Source organism: Neofelis nebulosa, chromosome 10 (genome assembly GCF_028018385.1).
Source record: "Neofelis nebulosa isolate mNeoNeb1 chromosome 10, mNeoNeb1.pri, whole genome shotgun sequence".
NCBI lineage: Eukaryota > Metazoa > Chordata > Mammalia > Carnivora > Felidae > Neofelis > Neofelis nebulosa.
Genome location: NC_080791.1, coordinates 84,925,608 through 84,943,609, shown reverse-complemented (window position 1 = coordinate 84,943,609; position 18,002 = coordinate 84,925,608). Strand labels below are relative to the sequence as shown.

General features: G+C 40.0%; 1 protein-coding gene across 6 annotated transcripts in view; it reads left to right on the top strand.

Moving 5' to 3' along the window:
- The window catches only part of MPPED2 (metallophosphoesterase domain containing 2), a 176,841-nt gene that overhangs the window by 46,530 nt on the left and 112,309 nt on the right, over nt 1-18,002 (top strand). For all 6 annotated transcript variants that reach the window (XR_009249863.1, XM_058688526.1, XM_058688530.1 and 3 more), the window contains exon 3: nt 3,592-3,773. Coding sequence is in view for 5 of the 6 variants with exons in the window: in XM_058688526.1 (XP_058544509.1) it covers nt 3,592-3,773 (182 nt within the window). In the remaining variant the exon portion in view is untranslated. The remainder of the gene's footprint in view (nt 1-3,591; nt 3,774-18,002) is intronic.

Here is an 18,002-nt window from a genome sequence, read left to right as displayed (position 1 = left end):
AAGTAGAAGTATCGAAAAACAAGAATAGGGGTCCTGGAGGGGAGAGGAGGCAACCCAGGAGCTCTCCTTCTCTGAAAAACCTTGGGAAGAAAACTTGTGTCAGTTAGGCAGGGCAGATGGTGTAGAAAGAATTCAAGCTTCGTATACAGCATTGAACCCAATGCCCGCTAAGGTTTTGTCTGGTTCTGGGATTTTGCGATGCTGTGTTTTCTTCTCATCTTCCCATGTCCTCTTGTTTTCCCCGGGGTGCATTCAAATGTACGTGCAAGTCTCACTGTGATATTTGAATCTGGCTCTGGGGGTTAGATTGCCTTGGTAAGATACTCATGTGCTAGGCTACTTGACATGATGCCTTAGGGGAAATGTTCAATCATTTGAGAAGTCAGCAGCATAAACAGTAAGCAATAAAAGTTAACTAAGAGGGAAAATGTAGTCTGAGGGTCTTCACACCATGTGAACAGGTAGATCTTCTAATGGTAGTCATGGTCTCCCTTAGATATACTTTTATAGTGAAAATATTTGATGGCTTTGACTTTTATTTTCAAAGCATTTACCAAATGCCCAATTTGGAAATAGTAGTGTCCCGAGGGTTGTCTCAACTTTAATTATATCTGCTGCAACTTGCCTACTCTACTAGACATCTTATTTTCAACTTGGAATGTCTTTGAGTGGAAATGTCTTCCTTCCTATGACCCCCCCCCCCCCCAGGTGATAGTTGTCATGTTATCTTTCAGCATGGCTCTGACATGCTGTGCTGTCTTGTCTCCTGAAACCATCTCTTGCCTTGTTTGGAATCCTGTGGGTAACAAAGGACATCAGTGTCTCTGGGTCAGAGGATGCATATAAATTTTGCATTTGCTTCTTTATACCTCTCCCTTCCCCAAGCCTCTCCCTTGAATCAATCCTCCATAACTGTCTTCAGCGTCTACCTAATTCTCTTTGGTGATATCAAATTGGTGATATTGACCAGTGAGCCTTCTCTGCGCCTTCCTATGTACTTCTGATTCATTTTATTTCAGCTCACAGCTAGGAAGACACATTTTCCCCCTTTTCCCTTTCTTCTCAATTCTGTTGGACATTTGAATGTTTCTCTGGAGGAGGTGGGAAGGTGGGGAAGGAAGTGGAAGCCACTTAGAAATTGACAGGTGGTCCAATCAGTAGGCTCAGAAGAAAGTTATTGCCTAGTATAGAACTAAGATGGGAAACAGATTATGTACCATGTGTTGATTTGCTTCTTAACACTGAGAAGAAGTCATAGAATAGGGGCCTGCTCACAGTGAGGGGGTTATATCTGTACTACTTTCTGTTTAGTAAATTGAAAATGATAACTATAAGGTATGTCTGTCTGATAAATTCTGATGGATTAGTAAAGGATTTTGATGTAGTAGTTGTACCTGTAGCTTAGCTGAGTTATGGAAAAGAAGAAATAGGGACTGTGTCTATAGGTTAGCCTTAGGATGAGAACTGGAAAATAAAGATGTATTTATGTAGATACGTGTGTGTGTGTGTGTGTGTGTGGGTATATATATATATATATATATACCCACACACACACACACACATATATATGTGTGTGTATATATATATATATTTGAATTTATTCATATATTTACAAGCCCAGTGGCTGATATTTATTTAATTTTCATCCAAATGTTGAAATGTGCGCGGTCCTGTTCCAGTGAGGATCTTAACGCTTGACGTGGGAAGAGAGTATTACCTATCACTTTAACTTTTCACTTGCATTCTGCTTCAGAGAACAGGCATTCATTCTCCAGGGAAACTACTTGTAGAAGACAGGAGATATTGATGAGACTGGAACTGCTCAGACTGAGTGTAATAGAGTCTGTGTAATGGAAGGGAAGACACCAAACGTTTTTATATATATATAAAAAAAGTCAACACTGCATATCATCAGAAGGGTTTCCAGGTTACTCATGAGATCTCAGTGGATTAGTGAATATTCTCCATGGTAATAGCATTATTAATTTCTAACCTTTACAGGAAAAATTCATTAATTTTTTGCAGAAGTTAAACTTTCTTTTTGGGTTTCCAATTAGACCCGCTGCATTAACCAGTTCACAATCCCCCACCCCCTTCTCTCTTCTTGCTCTTTTTTTCTTCCTTCTTTTCCTTCTTCTGTGACAAAGAGAAAATTACGTTAAAAGATTTACTCATTAAAGAAACGCCACCAAGACTGTCCAGGTTGTGTATTGATGTCTTTATTCTCCTCACTAAAATTGCCATTGTTAAACCAGATCATTTCTTTTAAAAAAGGGGAAAAAAGAAAGAAAAATTAAACAAAGCCTGTAGAGGCAACACATATAGGGAATCTTGTGTTGAGCTTTCAGCGTGTTCCCTGCTGCATGTTAACGATCGTGGGCGGGGCTGTGACATGAAATATTGTTCCTTATTTAATGTTTCACACTCTAATCTCCGCATTGCATATTTGCCTCTCTTGTGACCTTCTCTTTGCCTTTATAACTGCTTCTTTTCACCCATAATCCAAAATAAGTGTGCATTCCTACAGAGAAATTAAAGGAAGCTGTCAGTGTAGAGTTAATATAGTTAAAGCATCCTTAACTCTGCTACAAACCTCTTAAATAATTAAAACTGTATGCTTGAAGAGCCAGATTTGCATTTCTTTTACCAAGTTTATTTAGCACACTTTGTTACACTCAATTAAATGAGACTGTTCTGTTTCATTTTCTTTGCTTCGGGTTGATCATTTTGCCTTTTGATTCTTATGCCCTAGTGTAATTTCACAGTGCTTAGTTCTCTAAAACTATACATATATTAATGTATATGTAGATCTATACACACCCATTAAAAGGCTTACTATTTGTACTGAATAGAATCTTTGCCCAAGGCATTGGGAGTCTTGCAAGTGATCTAAGGTATCACTGGGACTGCAGATAATTCATGGTGGTAAAGAAGGAGCTTGACAAAGTTCTTTCAACAGTCGATGTTTTTCTTTTCAGTCCTGCCATTTTGACATCACCTTCTCTCCCCACGGTTTGATTTGTGAATCACTTAGCAAAAACAAGAAGATACAGGTGTTGAATGGTTGTGGAAAGGAAATTAAATATAAGCACTATCTAGATCTCTACACATCTCAGTTGGCAAAGCATGTGCTGAGTGTTCTCCCTAAATTAGTTCATTGCTTAAGTTATGCATGTTTAAGAAGGAATAAATGTAGTTATCCATTTCTTAATGAGGAGTGGGATCAATTGGAACATGATGAGAGAAAATAGCATAATTTTGCTTCCCCAGTTGGGGTTCAATATCCCTAAACTTCACCATTCATCACTCTGCCAGTTTCCTGGGTTATTTCTGATCCTACATGTAAGATATCCTTTCCTTTTAATTCTCCTACCAGGTAAGTAAGCCTTTTTGAATTTGCTCAGTGGAGTTGTAGATGGGTGATGCTTTCTCCTTTGCACCCCAAAGTCTCCCTTGTTACAACGGGTCCTTCTGCCTTTGCATCAGTTTGTCTGGGCGTGTTCACGGATAACAATCGATATGTATGTGCAATGACAATTACAAGGGTTCTAATATATTTACCTGTTATGGGATCTGTTATGTCTACTTTAGGGTCGACCCCATCCCATATGACACTCCAAAACCAGCGGGCCACACGCGGTTTGTCTGCATCTCAGACACACACTCCAGAACAGATGGTATCCAGATGCCTTATGGGGACATCCTTCTCCACACAGGCGATTTCACCGAGCTGGGACTGCCCTCAGAGGTTAAGAAGTTTAATGACTGGTTAGGTAAGGAATGATTGCGTTCTGGCGCCCCCAATTAACCTTTCCCGTCCGAGTGTCACTCACTGCGTCCTAATTGAATTAGAGCACTTGGAAGCCAGCTCAGCCATTTCTCGTATGATATGCGGTGGTTTCTAGCTTTAATCCAATTCTGTTAATTAAAGATGAATTTTTAGATATTTAATTTTACTGTGCATCCTTTCAGTGCCTGGCCTCAGCGGCTCTGGGGCAAAGGGACGGAAAGCTTTGAAACCCATCTCATCTCACTCATGCTGCTTTAATGAGGGCATTCATTGGCACACATGAGACCTAGAATCATATTTTTAATTCATTGGCTCTGCAATCTTTCCCAGATATTATGAGCAAAGAGGTACAGATGACCTACTAGTAAGAGAGCATTTCTAAGAAATGAAGGAGGATGTGAAAGTCCTTATATGAAGGGAGGGTCCAGTACTGCTTGGGAGCAACTTTCCCAAGGGAACTAGAGGGTGTCCTAAAACTCCTGAAAAGATAAGCTGTCCTGCTGTAAAGCTCCCCAAACTTGAAATCCATCCTATATACACCGAGAAAAGGATAATGGCAACTTTGTGGCTCCTGTATGGGCACCCGCAGGTCGAGGTTATGGAAAAATATTGGCTGCTGGGTCAGGCAGTTGCCAAATATTAGCATTGCAAGGCAATCATGGAGTTATTCATAGCTAGATTAGATGACACATCTTTTAAAGAATCCTCTTAGGTGAGGGAAAGAAGGCAGGGGTTCTGAGATTTTAGAATCTCTGAAGACACTAAAGAATTATATAGTAAAGAGCAGAAATCACTCTGGAAGAATAATGTCATGAATAATACGTCAGCCAATAAAAATTACTCAGGAGATTTAGGCAGAAAGTTTAAAATTCATTTTCCATCAAGCTAAATTAAGGCAGGGGTTGAGAAAATTTTAAATAATTGATGAAATGATAAAATGTATTTGTTAATGGAAAAACAACATTCATTAAAAACACTTAAAATATTTCAAAAAAATAAGCCTAACTACTGACATGACTATTTTGAGTTTTCCCGTGACCTTGCACATCTATCCACATTTTATGTAGTTGACATCAGAGTACATACCTGCTCTTTTACTTCTGGCTATTTTCATTTAATAGTATTGACATGATTTTCAATGACTTTGCATAATTTTCATGTTCATCCTTTTAAATAGCAACATGACATTAATATGGTTCTGTGGTTTTATTTAATGAGACATCCCTCTAAAAATGAATATTGAATTTGGTAATTTTTCCTCTGATTGCTGGCACTGAAATTTGCATTTTCATTTGTGTATGTCTTTTGGCTTCTATTGATTTATTTCTTAGGGTAAAACACTGTAGGAGTTAAATTACCAAGTAAAAGGACATGAAATTCTTCATGGTTTTTGCTGTATGTTGATGTCTTGCTTTCCAAGGGGATTGTAGCTCTGTACTTCATTAGCAATGAATGGATATACTGATTTCACCATGATCTCGGCAGCGTTGGATATTGGAGCTTTATATTTCATGCTCTTTTAGTAGCTATTGCGTCATCTCAAACAGCAGGGTACCTTAAATAACATTCAGCATACTCTCATTTTTATAGATAACTCAGAGATACAGAGAAGTTATGGGACTCTCAGAGTCTCCTTGTGGCAGAGCTGGGTCTATAATCCAGATCTTTTCACTCTTTTGCTTTTGTAAAATTGGCTTTCAAGTACTGTTATCTCTTAATTTTAGCAACTTTTATTTATGAACTGTTTGCAGGCAAAATTACTTGAGGTTGAATCTTGACAGTTCAAAACTGTTCTGTGAAACTGAAACACAGGAATGATCTAGCTGCCTTGACCATGTTGATTGGAAAGAAAGGGAATAGCTCTGTGGGAAGTGTTTACAGAGATACAAGACGGGATAGATCCTGGTTATAATCTTGTTTAGCCACTGACCTTGGGCAACTGAGTTAACCTCTCTTTTCCCCTTGGTTTCCCTCTGCAGAACTAAGGATTAATACTACCTGTCTTTCTGGATTGTTGTGCAGATTAATCAGTAAATGATTGCTGCTAGTAAGTTTTTGTGGGCCATTAATAATTGAATGGGGAATGTGGTGAATGGACCATCAACAGATATTTAAAGGGTAAAAACAAGAAGAGGTCAGAGGAGTTATTTAGTAGATTAGAAGTAAACACTGGGAGATTTTATAAGGGAAAGTACTCTGTAAATGGAAATGTGCCGTAACTAAGGAAATAAAATGATAAGGAAATAAAATGCTGAGGTCCATTTGCACGATCAGTTCCTTGTCTTCACATGTCGCCTCTGATCTCGTGAGACAGAAGGAAGATGTCTCAGAAAAGGCTTCAGAACATGAGGCCAAAGGGAGCCCATGGGCTATGGATAAAGTTGGGATCTCACAGGGAAGGCCCAGAATAGCTCAGTTACCCTTGCTGCCTTATGGTGCTGAAGAATGAGAGATGATGTGAGATTACACTCTACCACTTGGCTCAACGGAAGCCTTTCACCTGAAAAAAGTGCTGCTAGCAACTGCTGCCAGATGACCTAGCAGAGTGGAGGCAAGGGTTACATCAGTCTAGGGCCTTTGTCAGAATAAGGCATCCAACTCTCACTGGCATGAGTCCTTACAGATCTTGGCAGGCCCTTCAAGTTCAGTGAACCTCTAATTCATTTCCAAACTTTCTGCTCGAGACTACCTCAATGATTGGAAACGATCTGATCATCCCACCAGCTTCCCTTATTCTCCAGCGGGCTAATCTGTTTGTACTACAAGGCCAAGCATTCCTTCTGTCCTCATGCCATCCCTATAAGGTTGTAAATGTTATCCCATTTTGCAGATGGGGAACCTGAGGCTAAGGTGGGTTATCTTACCCAACATCATTTAATAGATAAGCCCAGAGAGGTTAAGAGATCCACTCAGGTTCACTTGGCTAGTCAACCTGGGGTTGTCTGATCCCAAAGTGTGAGCCCTTTTCTGTTACCACTCTGTGCTATTAAGAGTAGGCTTTTGAAGCAGCTGGTAAGCTTGCACTTTAGGCTTGAACTAAAACACAGTAGTTTCTAGCAGTTTCACTTGGAAGTTGAGTAGCTGTTTGACCATATGCTGTTATTTGAAAGATGTATTTAAGTCCTACTAGTCTTGAATCTCACCCTGACCTACCAGCTGCAGGACCTGAGAATTTCCTATTGGTTCAGAGATGATGGGTCCTGGTTAATTTGGACATAGGCCACCTGGCAGGTGTAACACCCAGTTATTAATACAAAGTGATTTATGAGGTAAGCTAGCACAGCACATGGTCATAAGAAGATAGAGCTCAAACTAGGTACAGTCAAACTTGGAAATGTAATATACCATGTAAAGATAACAAGCAGCTGGGAAGAACCAGTTTTGAATTCCCTACCTTTCATAAGTTGTTTAACTCTTGAGCCTTGATTTTTCTCTTCTGTAAAGTGGGTATAGTAATAATATACCCCATGGTGGTTGTGCATATGCACTCTGTGATAAAGTTTGGACCATTCTTTTTTTTTTTTTAATTTTTTTTAATGTTTATTTTTGAGAGAGAGAGAGAAAGAGAAAAAGAGAAACAGAATGCAAGTGAGGGAGGGGCAGAGAGTGAAGGAGACAGAATCTGAAGCAGGCTTGAGGCTCTGAGCTGTCAGCACAGAGTCCAACAGGGGTCTCGAACTCACAAACTGTGAGATCATGACCCGAGCCCAAGTGGGATGCTCAACTCACTGAGCCACCCAGGCGCCCCAAGTGTGGACTAGTCTTAACACAGTCCTGGCCTGTAGACAACTTTCAACAAATAAGGTAGAGGAAGACAACAGAGCCAGAGGCAAAATATCCAAAAATCAGAAGGGACTGGCACCATGGATTTAAAGAATGATCAAGATTGTAAGAGGGAGCACCAAAGAGTGTTAAGAGTAGAAACCAAAAACAAGCCTCCCTTACTGGACTGAACTCTAGGACTTTTAGAGCCCTCAGAGCTCCTGGCTTCTAATTTGAGAGAAGGGGAAACTGAGGTTGGAGAGCACATGAATTACCCAGGGTCACTGAGATAATAAATGGCCACATGGGGACTAGAACTTGAATGGGGAGCGGGGTTGAACTAACATGTATTATTTGTGTATATACCTGTTCTTCATCCCCAAATTACATATATCATTTATGCAGTCCTCACAATAAGTGATGAAGTAGCTTCTATTACTTATGAGCAAGCTAGTATTAGCTTCTTTTGTACTTATGAGGAAACTGAGACTTGAAGTTCACTCATCTATGATTATGTTCACAGCAACTAGGAGATAACCTCAGGATTTGAACTTGAGGCCATCAGATTCCATTTTCTAAGCGTGTCCTCCTGTCTTTCTCTATTCCCAATCTGGGGCTTAGGATCCCTGCTGGAGGGACCATATCTTGGGTGAAATGGTGGTTTTTTGGTTAACTGCCTCCCTTAACACATACACTCACACATGTGGAGGCTGAGGGTCTAAGGTGGGTGTATGTCACGTTAAAACCGCCTCTGTATGTGAGCTGGCTGGTGGGAGGGTGTTATGAGGTGGAGAAGCATTCTTACCATTTGGTGTAGACAATTTCGATAGCAGTAACTTACAAGAAAGTAAATATAAAGAATACTGAAGATGCAGCCAGACACATAAACTCCAAGGGATGTCTAAATTATGTTGTGACATTAGCATTTCATCGCACTCATTCAGTCCTTGAAATGAATAGCCACTGACTGGAGCCTGAAAATCTTTACTTCTGTGGGCAGATCTTTCCCACTTAGTAGCACTTGAATTCAAAAACACCAGCATATTCTGACAGCTGCTGCTGTTGCCCTTTTAGCCCCTTTCCTCTGAAATCTCTGCCATGGGTTGGAGAATAAAACTTTAAATTTCCATCTCTGCCACCCTGAGGGAGGCACCAGAATCCTGTTTTTCACTTGTCCCAAGTCTGGTGGATCAGACACCCCAGTTCTCCATCTCCCAAAACACCCACCCTTCTCCCTACCCAGCTGCCACCTGTGGGGCTGTCTTCAAGGGAACCAGCCCAGGGTCAGGGAGACATGTGGCTTCTTATTTCCAGGGACTGCAGAGTTGTGGGAAAGAGAGACGGATACATCTTTCCCAAAGAAATTCTTTTTAAAGTAATAGTTAAATCCTATTGTCCCATTACTATGTGAGGTCAGATATGCTACAGGTAATGTCACCAATGAATAGCCTTTGGTGAGCTGAACTAGGAACCTAGCCACTCAACCATTATAGCATTTTCTTTTCCTTCTTGGCACAAATGCTTGCTGATCACAGAAGTGGCTTAAAAATAAACTTGCCAACTATAAAATACTTGCTAGTTACAATGCTATTATTTTTATTGGTAGTAAATTCTGAACCACTGATGTGCCTAAAGGTACATTTTGTGAGGCATTGGGCCATGTGTGGTCTTCCTTCGCTTTGCCCCTGTGCTCTTCCAACCTGTGCCTCTTTGATATTCTTAAGTGTTCTTCACTGTCCACTTGATTTCATCCCTGCTGTCCTCACCTCTTCAGGATATTTTTGGTACTTCTTGATTATGGCATATGCGTGTTGCACATTCATGGTTGTTCTGTAATTGTTTACTCATCTCTTTCTTACTAGACAACAGCATGTGCCTAATGGGAGCTCTTTGTATACCCAGTTCTGAGTATAGGGCCTAAGACATAGTTCCCAGAAGTGGTTGTTGAATCGTGGAATGAATGCATGAACAGAAAGATGCAAGACTTTTTTTCTGCCTGGACTTGTGGCTTAAACTTTAAAATTCTGTAGTTCTGTATGTGCAGTGTCTTTCCCCTCCCTTCCTTTTCTTTCTCTTCCTCCTCAAAGTATTTATAACAACTGGTTGGCTATTGTTAATGATCCTTCTATACTGTGCAGAAATATTTAGAAAGGTTTTGCTGTTGTTTCGTTTCCTATTAAAATTAGGCAAAGTTCTTGGGTGGCCTATTCTTTCAGCCAGAAGTTTACATAGAATGGTCTAGTCTACCAGAATCCCTTTTAGCACAGTGCCAATGCCGATGCCATGAACTTTTCATTATGACTTTTCCTTGGTCTTGGTGGTTATGTAATAGCTTTTAGCTTCAGTTTCCCTAGGCCTGAGAAGAAGAATGAAAATGTTCCCAAGGAAAATCTTAAGAAAGTTATTCATAGTTGCAGGAGCATTGTATTAGACATGGTTGTAACAGAGTGTGGCTGTAACAAACATCACAGATAATAGATGTGTAAATTGATTTTGCTTCTTTCAGAAGAATCCCATTGGGAGACTAAGTCCCTTTTCCAGTGATCTTGCTATTGGCCCAGAGTTTTGGAGCTGGTCTTTAGGAGAAATTTTCACAGTCTGGGTGGGTTATTTATTTTATTCTTATAATACATTGTATACATGTTCATGCCTGATAACTTAGAAAATAGAGATAAGTGAAAGAAGAAAACAAAATTACCCATGGCCAGAAATAACCACCGTTAACATTTTAGTGTGAATCTTTATAGAATGTTTTCTGTTGGTGTTTACACACACACACCTTTTACCAAAATAGCAATTTATATTAGTACTGTTTTATAGTGTCTTTTCATCTTAAAGCATCACAAATAACTCTCCACATCAATAAATATGACTAAAACACTTTTTGCCAAAAAAGAATATTTTCTATATAAATACAACACACATATAGTATAAAAATTCAAGTGTTCGATGTATGCAAAGTAGAAAATATACATCCCTCTGTAATCCAGTCTTCAGAGTAATTACTATTTGGTTATGGAATTTGAGAGAAATTTTTCCACCTTCTATTTCTGTTTTGAATATTCTCAATAGCAGCAAATATTCACCCTTTAAGGGCTTTTTGTTTAACGACTATTTTTAAAAATTAATAGAACTGTGCATATTATCCTGTAACTTAAAAAAAATTAACACATTGTGCTCTGCATTAGCATAGCATTCTGCTGTGTGTGTGCATGCTCTCTGGTTTATTTAGCCAGATCTCTGTTACTGGACACCTAAGATGTCTTCATTTTTCTTTTTTTTTTTCTTTTTAGTTGAGAGAGAGAGAAAGTGTGTGAGCGTGAGTTAGGGAGAAGGGCAGGCGGGGGGGGCGGTGAATCTTAAGCAGGCTCCACACTCAGCAAGGAGCCCAACACAAGTCTCTGTTCCACGACGCTGGGATCATGTCCTGAGCCAAAATCAGGAGTTAGGTGCTCAATGGACTGAGCCACCCAGGTGCCCTGGTCTTCATTCTTTTATTATCTGGACTGATGTGACAAACATCCTACCTGCTCTCCTTGCAAACGTCCTTAAGTTATATTTGTATAACTTAAGTTATATTTGTATAATTCTAGCAGTAGAATTGTTGCTACAAATGATGCATACCTTAAAAAGTGGTTTTATTCTGGATTGTCAAATTTCCCTCTGGTAAGACTATGCTTTCTCCCTAATACTCCACTGTATTTGAAAGTTTGTGTCACATAGTTTTGAATGTCTTCAGTGGCAGAAAATCTTCATCCTCTGAGGGCTTCTTAAAAACGACCGCAAACTCTTTTCTTCTGATCGTGACAGCTTACACACTCATTGCGAACAAATGTAAATAATGGTACAGTGAAGAAAATAAGATCACCAGTATATCTTATAGTTCACGGATAACTTCTATTAACAGCTGGCATGTATCCTATTATGTGGTATATGATTTCATGTGTGTGTGCTGAAGTATAAAAAGGTGGTATGGTGTAAAGTTAAGAGTATGAGTACTGGATTTTGTCTCTCTGTGTTTAAATCCTATTCTCAGCATTGTTAATTCTGTGATTTTTCAATTTATTCGTCTGTAAAAAAGTTTGTATCTGTGTATTTGTATCTATATTTAGTGTGTCTAATCTACAAGCATTGCTGCGAGGTTAAATTATATAATGGATACTCAATGCGTACAGTTAGTGAATGGTCAGCAAGTGTTACCTGTTCTGTTATGTTACTCAGCATGCCGTGACTTCTTCCTGTCCTGTTGGTGGGTTTCTCTTACTCCCTGGGAGAGCAGAACTTCAGGGAAAGTGGCCTTATGGTCTCTTATGCCATAGTGATCTGCTGGCCTGTGGCCCATTCTGCCTGTGAAGCAGAGGAAAGGGTGAGCACCCTGGCCTCGTGTGGCCACCAGAAACCTGGCCCTGTCTCCTTTACACGCACTGCAGGTCCAGCACACACAGACATCTCCTCAGATTCTGATTACCTCTGAACTACACCCCTGAGGGGCCAGGCCTGCCCTTTTCCTGCCCTTCCGTCTCAGTGTCCTGTCATCTCCCTCCTGTCCTGATCTTTAATCTGGCACACCCCGTCTCCTCCCCAGTGTCGCTGCCCCTCCTTCTGGGAACCATTCCTGTGCACTGGCTCCTCCTTCACTAACTCCAGCACACCAGGCTTCAGCCAGATTATTGATGGCAGATTTGAATTTACTGTTTAAACTCTTACACATAATGATTTCTGGGCACGGTGGTCACATTTAAGGTTTCTGATTTTTTTTTTACACAATACAAAATTATTTGGAACTGGAGCTTGTGAAGTGGGTAAGTTGAGATACACATTTGCAATAAAAAATAATGGTGTGACATAATGGCAACAGAATAAAGTCATGGGGATATAATGTGAAACATGGTGACTGTAGTTAACAATACTGTATGCTCTAGTATAGCTACATAGTACAGTGGAATACAGTATTGTGCAATACTGTATGCTGTAGGATAGTTATATACAAGTATTACATATTTGAAAGTTACTTAGAAGTTCTCATCACAAGAAAAAAAAATTTGCAACTATGTGTGGGGACAGATGTCAGCTAGACTCATCGAGGTGATCCTTTTGCGTTTTATCCAAATACCAAATCCTTATGTTGTATACCTGAAACTAATATAATGCTATATGTCAAGTATACCTTAATTAAAAAACAAAACAAAACAAAACGTAACAATGGTGTGATACAATGCCCTCTAAAGAAGTCCCTAGCAGTTCCCAATGAAAAAGTTTCAGAAATGATTTGAGCAGGGGAGCCTCATTGGAATGTTTATAGAGATACAGTTTTATTACCACTTAAGAGTCATATCTAATAAAGAAGTTTTCGGGGTGCCTGGGTGGCTCAGTTGGTTAAGTGTCTGACTTCGGCTCAGGTCATGATCTCGCGGTCCGTGAGTTCGAGTCCCGGGTCTGACTCTGTGCTGACAGCTCAGAGCCTGGAGCCTGCTTCGGATTCTGTGTCTCCCTCTCTCTCTGACCCTCCCGCATTCATGCTCTGTCTCTTTCTGTCTCAAAAATAAATAAACATTTAAAAAAAAGTTTTCTAGGAGGCTTTAAGAACAAACAAGATGCTTCTCCCATGATTTACAGAGGAGAATGTGCTAGAAAGTTCCTTAGAGCCTAGAATTCCCTGATTCTTATTGTTTAGAGTTTAATATCAAAGAAGTTTCTTAATCTTTAACCTGCTCACAAAAACCAATACCTGACATCCTGTACTTTTTAGCTTTTGATTCATAATTTGGTTTTCCCAGTTATCATTCTAAAGTCATAATTTATTTAATAGCCTCTATTTTAAGGAATTTATTTAGGGTTTTGCTTTTTTTTCTCCTTAATAGAAGATTGTAGGATTTCAAAAAGTGCCTGTTTTCTCGTCTGTACTACTGTATTTGCTTCACCCAAACAACAGTTGATTCATGTTTATTATCTACTTGTCCTTTTTTACATTGAAGAATCTTTTCCCCTAAAGTGAATTGCTTTATGTCTAGCTTATATATAAAACATTTTTTCAATAAGGACAAAATTACTTTTAAAGCACAGTTCAATTTTGATATAGAATTTAGAAGGTTCTTGGGGGGAAAATGAACCCAAACACAGAACAACTGAATATGCTCAAATAAGTAAGATTGGATTTTGTTCCATTAGGAAGGATCGTTAGTGACCTGAGGACATGATGACTAGGTCATTTGTGATCTGTGTGAACCTAATTCTCTTTGTTATGGCCAGCCATTTTCTTAAATTACATTAATTATAATGCTTCTAATTTATATGACATCCTTCCTCCAAAGGACTCAAAGTACCTTTGAGTATATTAGATCATTAATGCTTATAATGGTTCAGGGAAGTTGATATGGGCAGACAGTATTGCTGATGTCTTGCTGATGGATGAATGGAGATCCAGAAATGTGGAAGGACAGACTAGGGTCATTGTGAGTCAACATAAGAACTGGACATTGACTCCACTCTTCTTCCAGCTTTCAGTTCTAAAGCTTCCTGGTTTCTCCTTTTCTGAAGTAATCCCCATCTCTTAAAAAGAAACAGACATGGGCAGGACACATATCACCATTACTTCATCAGCTAAATAGAAAAGGCTGGATAAACACTCTCTGAAAAGGGGGAATCCTTTTGAATTTTACCATATGATAACTGTGTCACTATTTAAAATAAAAAATTTGGAAGGAGTTTGTTGGAAACAAAAATGTCTCCCACCTTTTCCAAACCATCTTATTGAAGAGGGAAAACTGAAGCCCCAAATTATGTACATTTGACCCTAGAACGGCATGGTTTTGAATTGCACGGGTCCACTTATGCAGATTTTTTACAGAACTATAAATTATTTTCTCTTCCTTATGCTTTTCTTAATAACATTTAATAACATTTTTCTAGCTTACATCATTGTAAGAATACAGTCTATAATACATATAATACATACTAAACGTGTTAATCAACTGTTCAAATTATCGGTAAGGCTCCCAGTCAAGAATAAGCTGTTAGTCATTAAAATTTTCAGAGAGTCAAAGTTATGTGCAGATTTTCCACTGCGTGGAGGGTTGGCCCTCCAACCCCTGCGTTGTTCAAGGATTAGCTGGTATTGCTAAATCCTAGAGGAGGATCCTTGTCTCCCAGAACATGAAGGGACTTCATCCTCAAAAGATTATTTGCATATATTCTAACTGCCTTCTAAGGGCCAGGTCCTGCTTTGTGATAGGCACTGAAAATGCAGAAGAGAATGAAAGAGCGGATCGTTGCACTTGACATCCAGCCTCTGATTGTCAGTGTGATTTCCCTCTTTTCTTTAGGCAACTGGAACTCAGAACGCTTCAATATCTCACCCAGTTTTGCATAGGGTTGTTAGTGGAGGGCCGAGGATTTAGGGTCATTGTTTTCTATCTGGTGGGAGGCAGCTTGTCTTCCTGTGTTAATTCTATGTACCAAAATCTGGGAGCTTCTTGTTATTCTTTGAGATTTTTATTTGTGGAGCGGAGTACCGATTTTCTCTCTCTCTCTCTCTCTTTCTCTCTCTCTCTGCAGATAATTGCATGTAACTAGTGACTAGGTATTTTGCCATAGATTGCAGAAGGTACACAAAATATCTCAAAACGAGTATATCTCCGGTGAATTAATATCTTCTCCAAATCTTGCTGCTCATTCTCCTGAATTCCCCTTCCCATTGACATTAGTGTTAACCCGGGCACCGAAAGTGTCTTTCGGACCTCCACTCTGCCTAAAGAAACTGCCAAGGTCCAGCCTGCCATTCATCTTTCTTGGGATCGTATATGAATAATAACACTCATCATTGTATCACTGAGCACTCACCATTGCCTGACTCTTCACAGGAATTAACTCATTTAATACCCACAATACACAAGTTGGTTGATGCTGTTATGACCATTTTTACGGATGCAGAGATGGAGGCCCAGAGCCCTTTTCCATGAGGTTTCCCACCAGACTGATATTTTGTGGAATGTATTTTACTAACCATTAACTGATGGGATGCAGTCCATTGTGATATTTAAGGCTCTTCATGAACCGGTGTAATCTATCTCTCCAGCCTCACTCCCCTCCATACTTCTCTCTGCTCTCTCCTTAGCTCTTTGGGCTTCTGTCTTATCATTTTCTCCCTTGCTCCCCCTTCTCTGACCACAGCCATGTTCTGGTCCATGGTGTTCCCACCTTGAACCTTTGTACTTAGTTTCTTTGGTCTGGGGGGTGGTCTCTGTTCAAATGCCACCTCCTAGGTAAGATCTTATTTTTCCTACTTCTGTGTTGTATTATTGTTCTTCTTCCACTGAAGGCAAGCTCCATGAGGGTCTGGACTTGTCTTGTTTACCACTGTATTCTCTATACCTACAATAGTTCCTGACACATGGGAGCTTCTCAGAACATGTGCACTGAGAGAACAGATAAATGAATGAAAGCAAGCTCTGTGAGAACAGTGGGCCTGTCTCTTTTGCTCCCTGTCACTGATGGGGTCCCAGACAGTGCTGGATGCATAGTAAGCACTCAATAAATCTTTGCTAAATAACTGAATATTTGTTCCTGTTGATCCCACTGCTTGCCAGTCTTCTTCCTTTCTTTTGTGAGCTCTTGCTCATTCTTTAAGGCCCAACTCAAAGGTTACCTCTGTTGGGAAACTGCCCTGCCTTCCCACTTGGTAGTTACCCCTTCCCCCCCCCCCCCTTGTATACTGTGTTCAGACCATGAGCACACATCACTTTAGGGCTTCCTGTCTCCTCTTTTGATTATGAGTCTTCTGAGAGCACACTCCAGTGGAATCTTGAGCTCATAGGGACTCCTTGATAAAAGTTTGGTTTTCTTCACTTACTAGTTGTACTTCCATGAACAAAACATGTTGCTTCCCTGACCTTCAGCCACCTCTTCTCTACAACAAAGGGAAATAGGTACATCCTCAGAAGATATGAGGTGCCATGTAAATGTTAGAGATGACCGTTTTATTAACATCACGTCCCTCATCGTCTTACATTGCAGTCTCCGAATACATTTCCAGATCCAACCACAGGTTTCTGGATCAGGACATTCATCTTTATACTAAAGTGACCCTTGGTATGGCTTTGAACTTGGTATGGCTTTGAACCTGCTGATACTGCATAGATCACTTCCACTTTAGCTCTCCTATCCCCTCCCAGCCTGCCTGTGTATTGTTTCCTGGAATCTTTTTTTCCAGCTGTCCCCTGGGTTTTCAAATGTCATTTTCCTGGCCCTTCAAGTGGCATGGAGAGTCAGGTCTGCTTCCAGTCTATCACTGCATGCACTAATTCTTGATGTTCCCCCAATGCCCCCCCCCTCCTTTTGACTGATAAATTTTCATTATTGGTTTTGCGTGAAAGTGTTCAGGGTTCCACTCTGCCTGACCCCTGTGGTCACTTAGTGATTACATGCGCCAGCTGAGGTAATTTATTCACTTTGTTTTGGTGTGAACATGTCCCATGGGTCTTGTAACTGCTGTAATCACTTGACCCTAGTGACTGTTAAGTGCTTTAAACACAGTTATTTTAAATTTATAATTGTTTTCATTAAAAATCCCTTATAGTAACTTAACTGACCTTGCTGTCAACATGGCATTATGTGCAGGGGGAAGAAATGAAAATATTATGATGCAAATAATATAGTACTCATCAGAGATACGCAGCAAATCATTAGCTCACCCTACACATGTTCACTTGGAGTTGTGCAAGGAAGATGAAAGAGAAGAGGACATAATGGCAGCCTGGCCCACGTAATTCAGTACGGCCAGTCCTGCATGCAGGGCAGGCCATTAGCCTCGGGAGCAGAAAGTGGAGAGGAGTTCAAGGTGAAGTACCAGAAGGCCCATTAATGTATAGACAGCACTTCTCACACCCATGGGTGGCCCCAGTTTATTAATCATTTTTCAGTTAACATTTTTATACTTCTTACTTTGAATCTAAAGTCAAGTTTCAGAGAAGTTGCAAGGTACAATGAACTAAAAAAACTGGGTTGTTTGATGGAAGGCTGCTAGACTGCTGCTGGGCAGAATGTGTTAAGTATGAGATCAAGCGTCTTGATAATCTGGTACTGGAAACTTCTACACTCAGAGTCTCTGGGTGTTTCTGGCCTGACTGAGTTAGTCCTTGTGGAAACTTGAAGACACATTCCAGAGCTGTGGGTTGAAGGATTCCTTCAAAGACGGTTGGTTAGTAGGCATTTATAGTTTAGCCTAAAACGGGGGTTCATTTCGAAACTCACAGTTAGATCTCTACACCTGGCTTTGATTTTGTTTATTCTTGTTGTTGTTTATCTATTTTATTACTTAGGGAAGGAAACAGGAGTAGTTTGCACTCTTGTTTAGAAATGTTTTAGGTTTTCCAATATGTTATTCTTGATTAGGGCTGCTGCTTGTATGTGAGGTGCTTTTGTACCAAGTGTAAAGAGGTGTCCCCTGGACCTG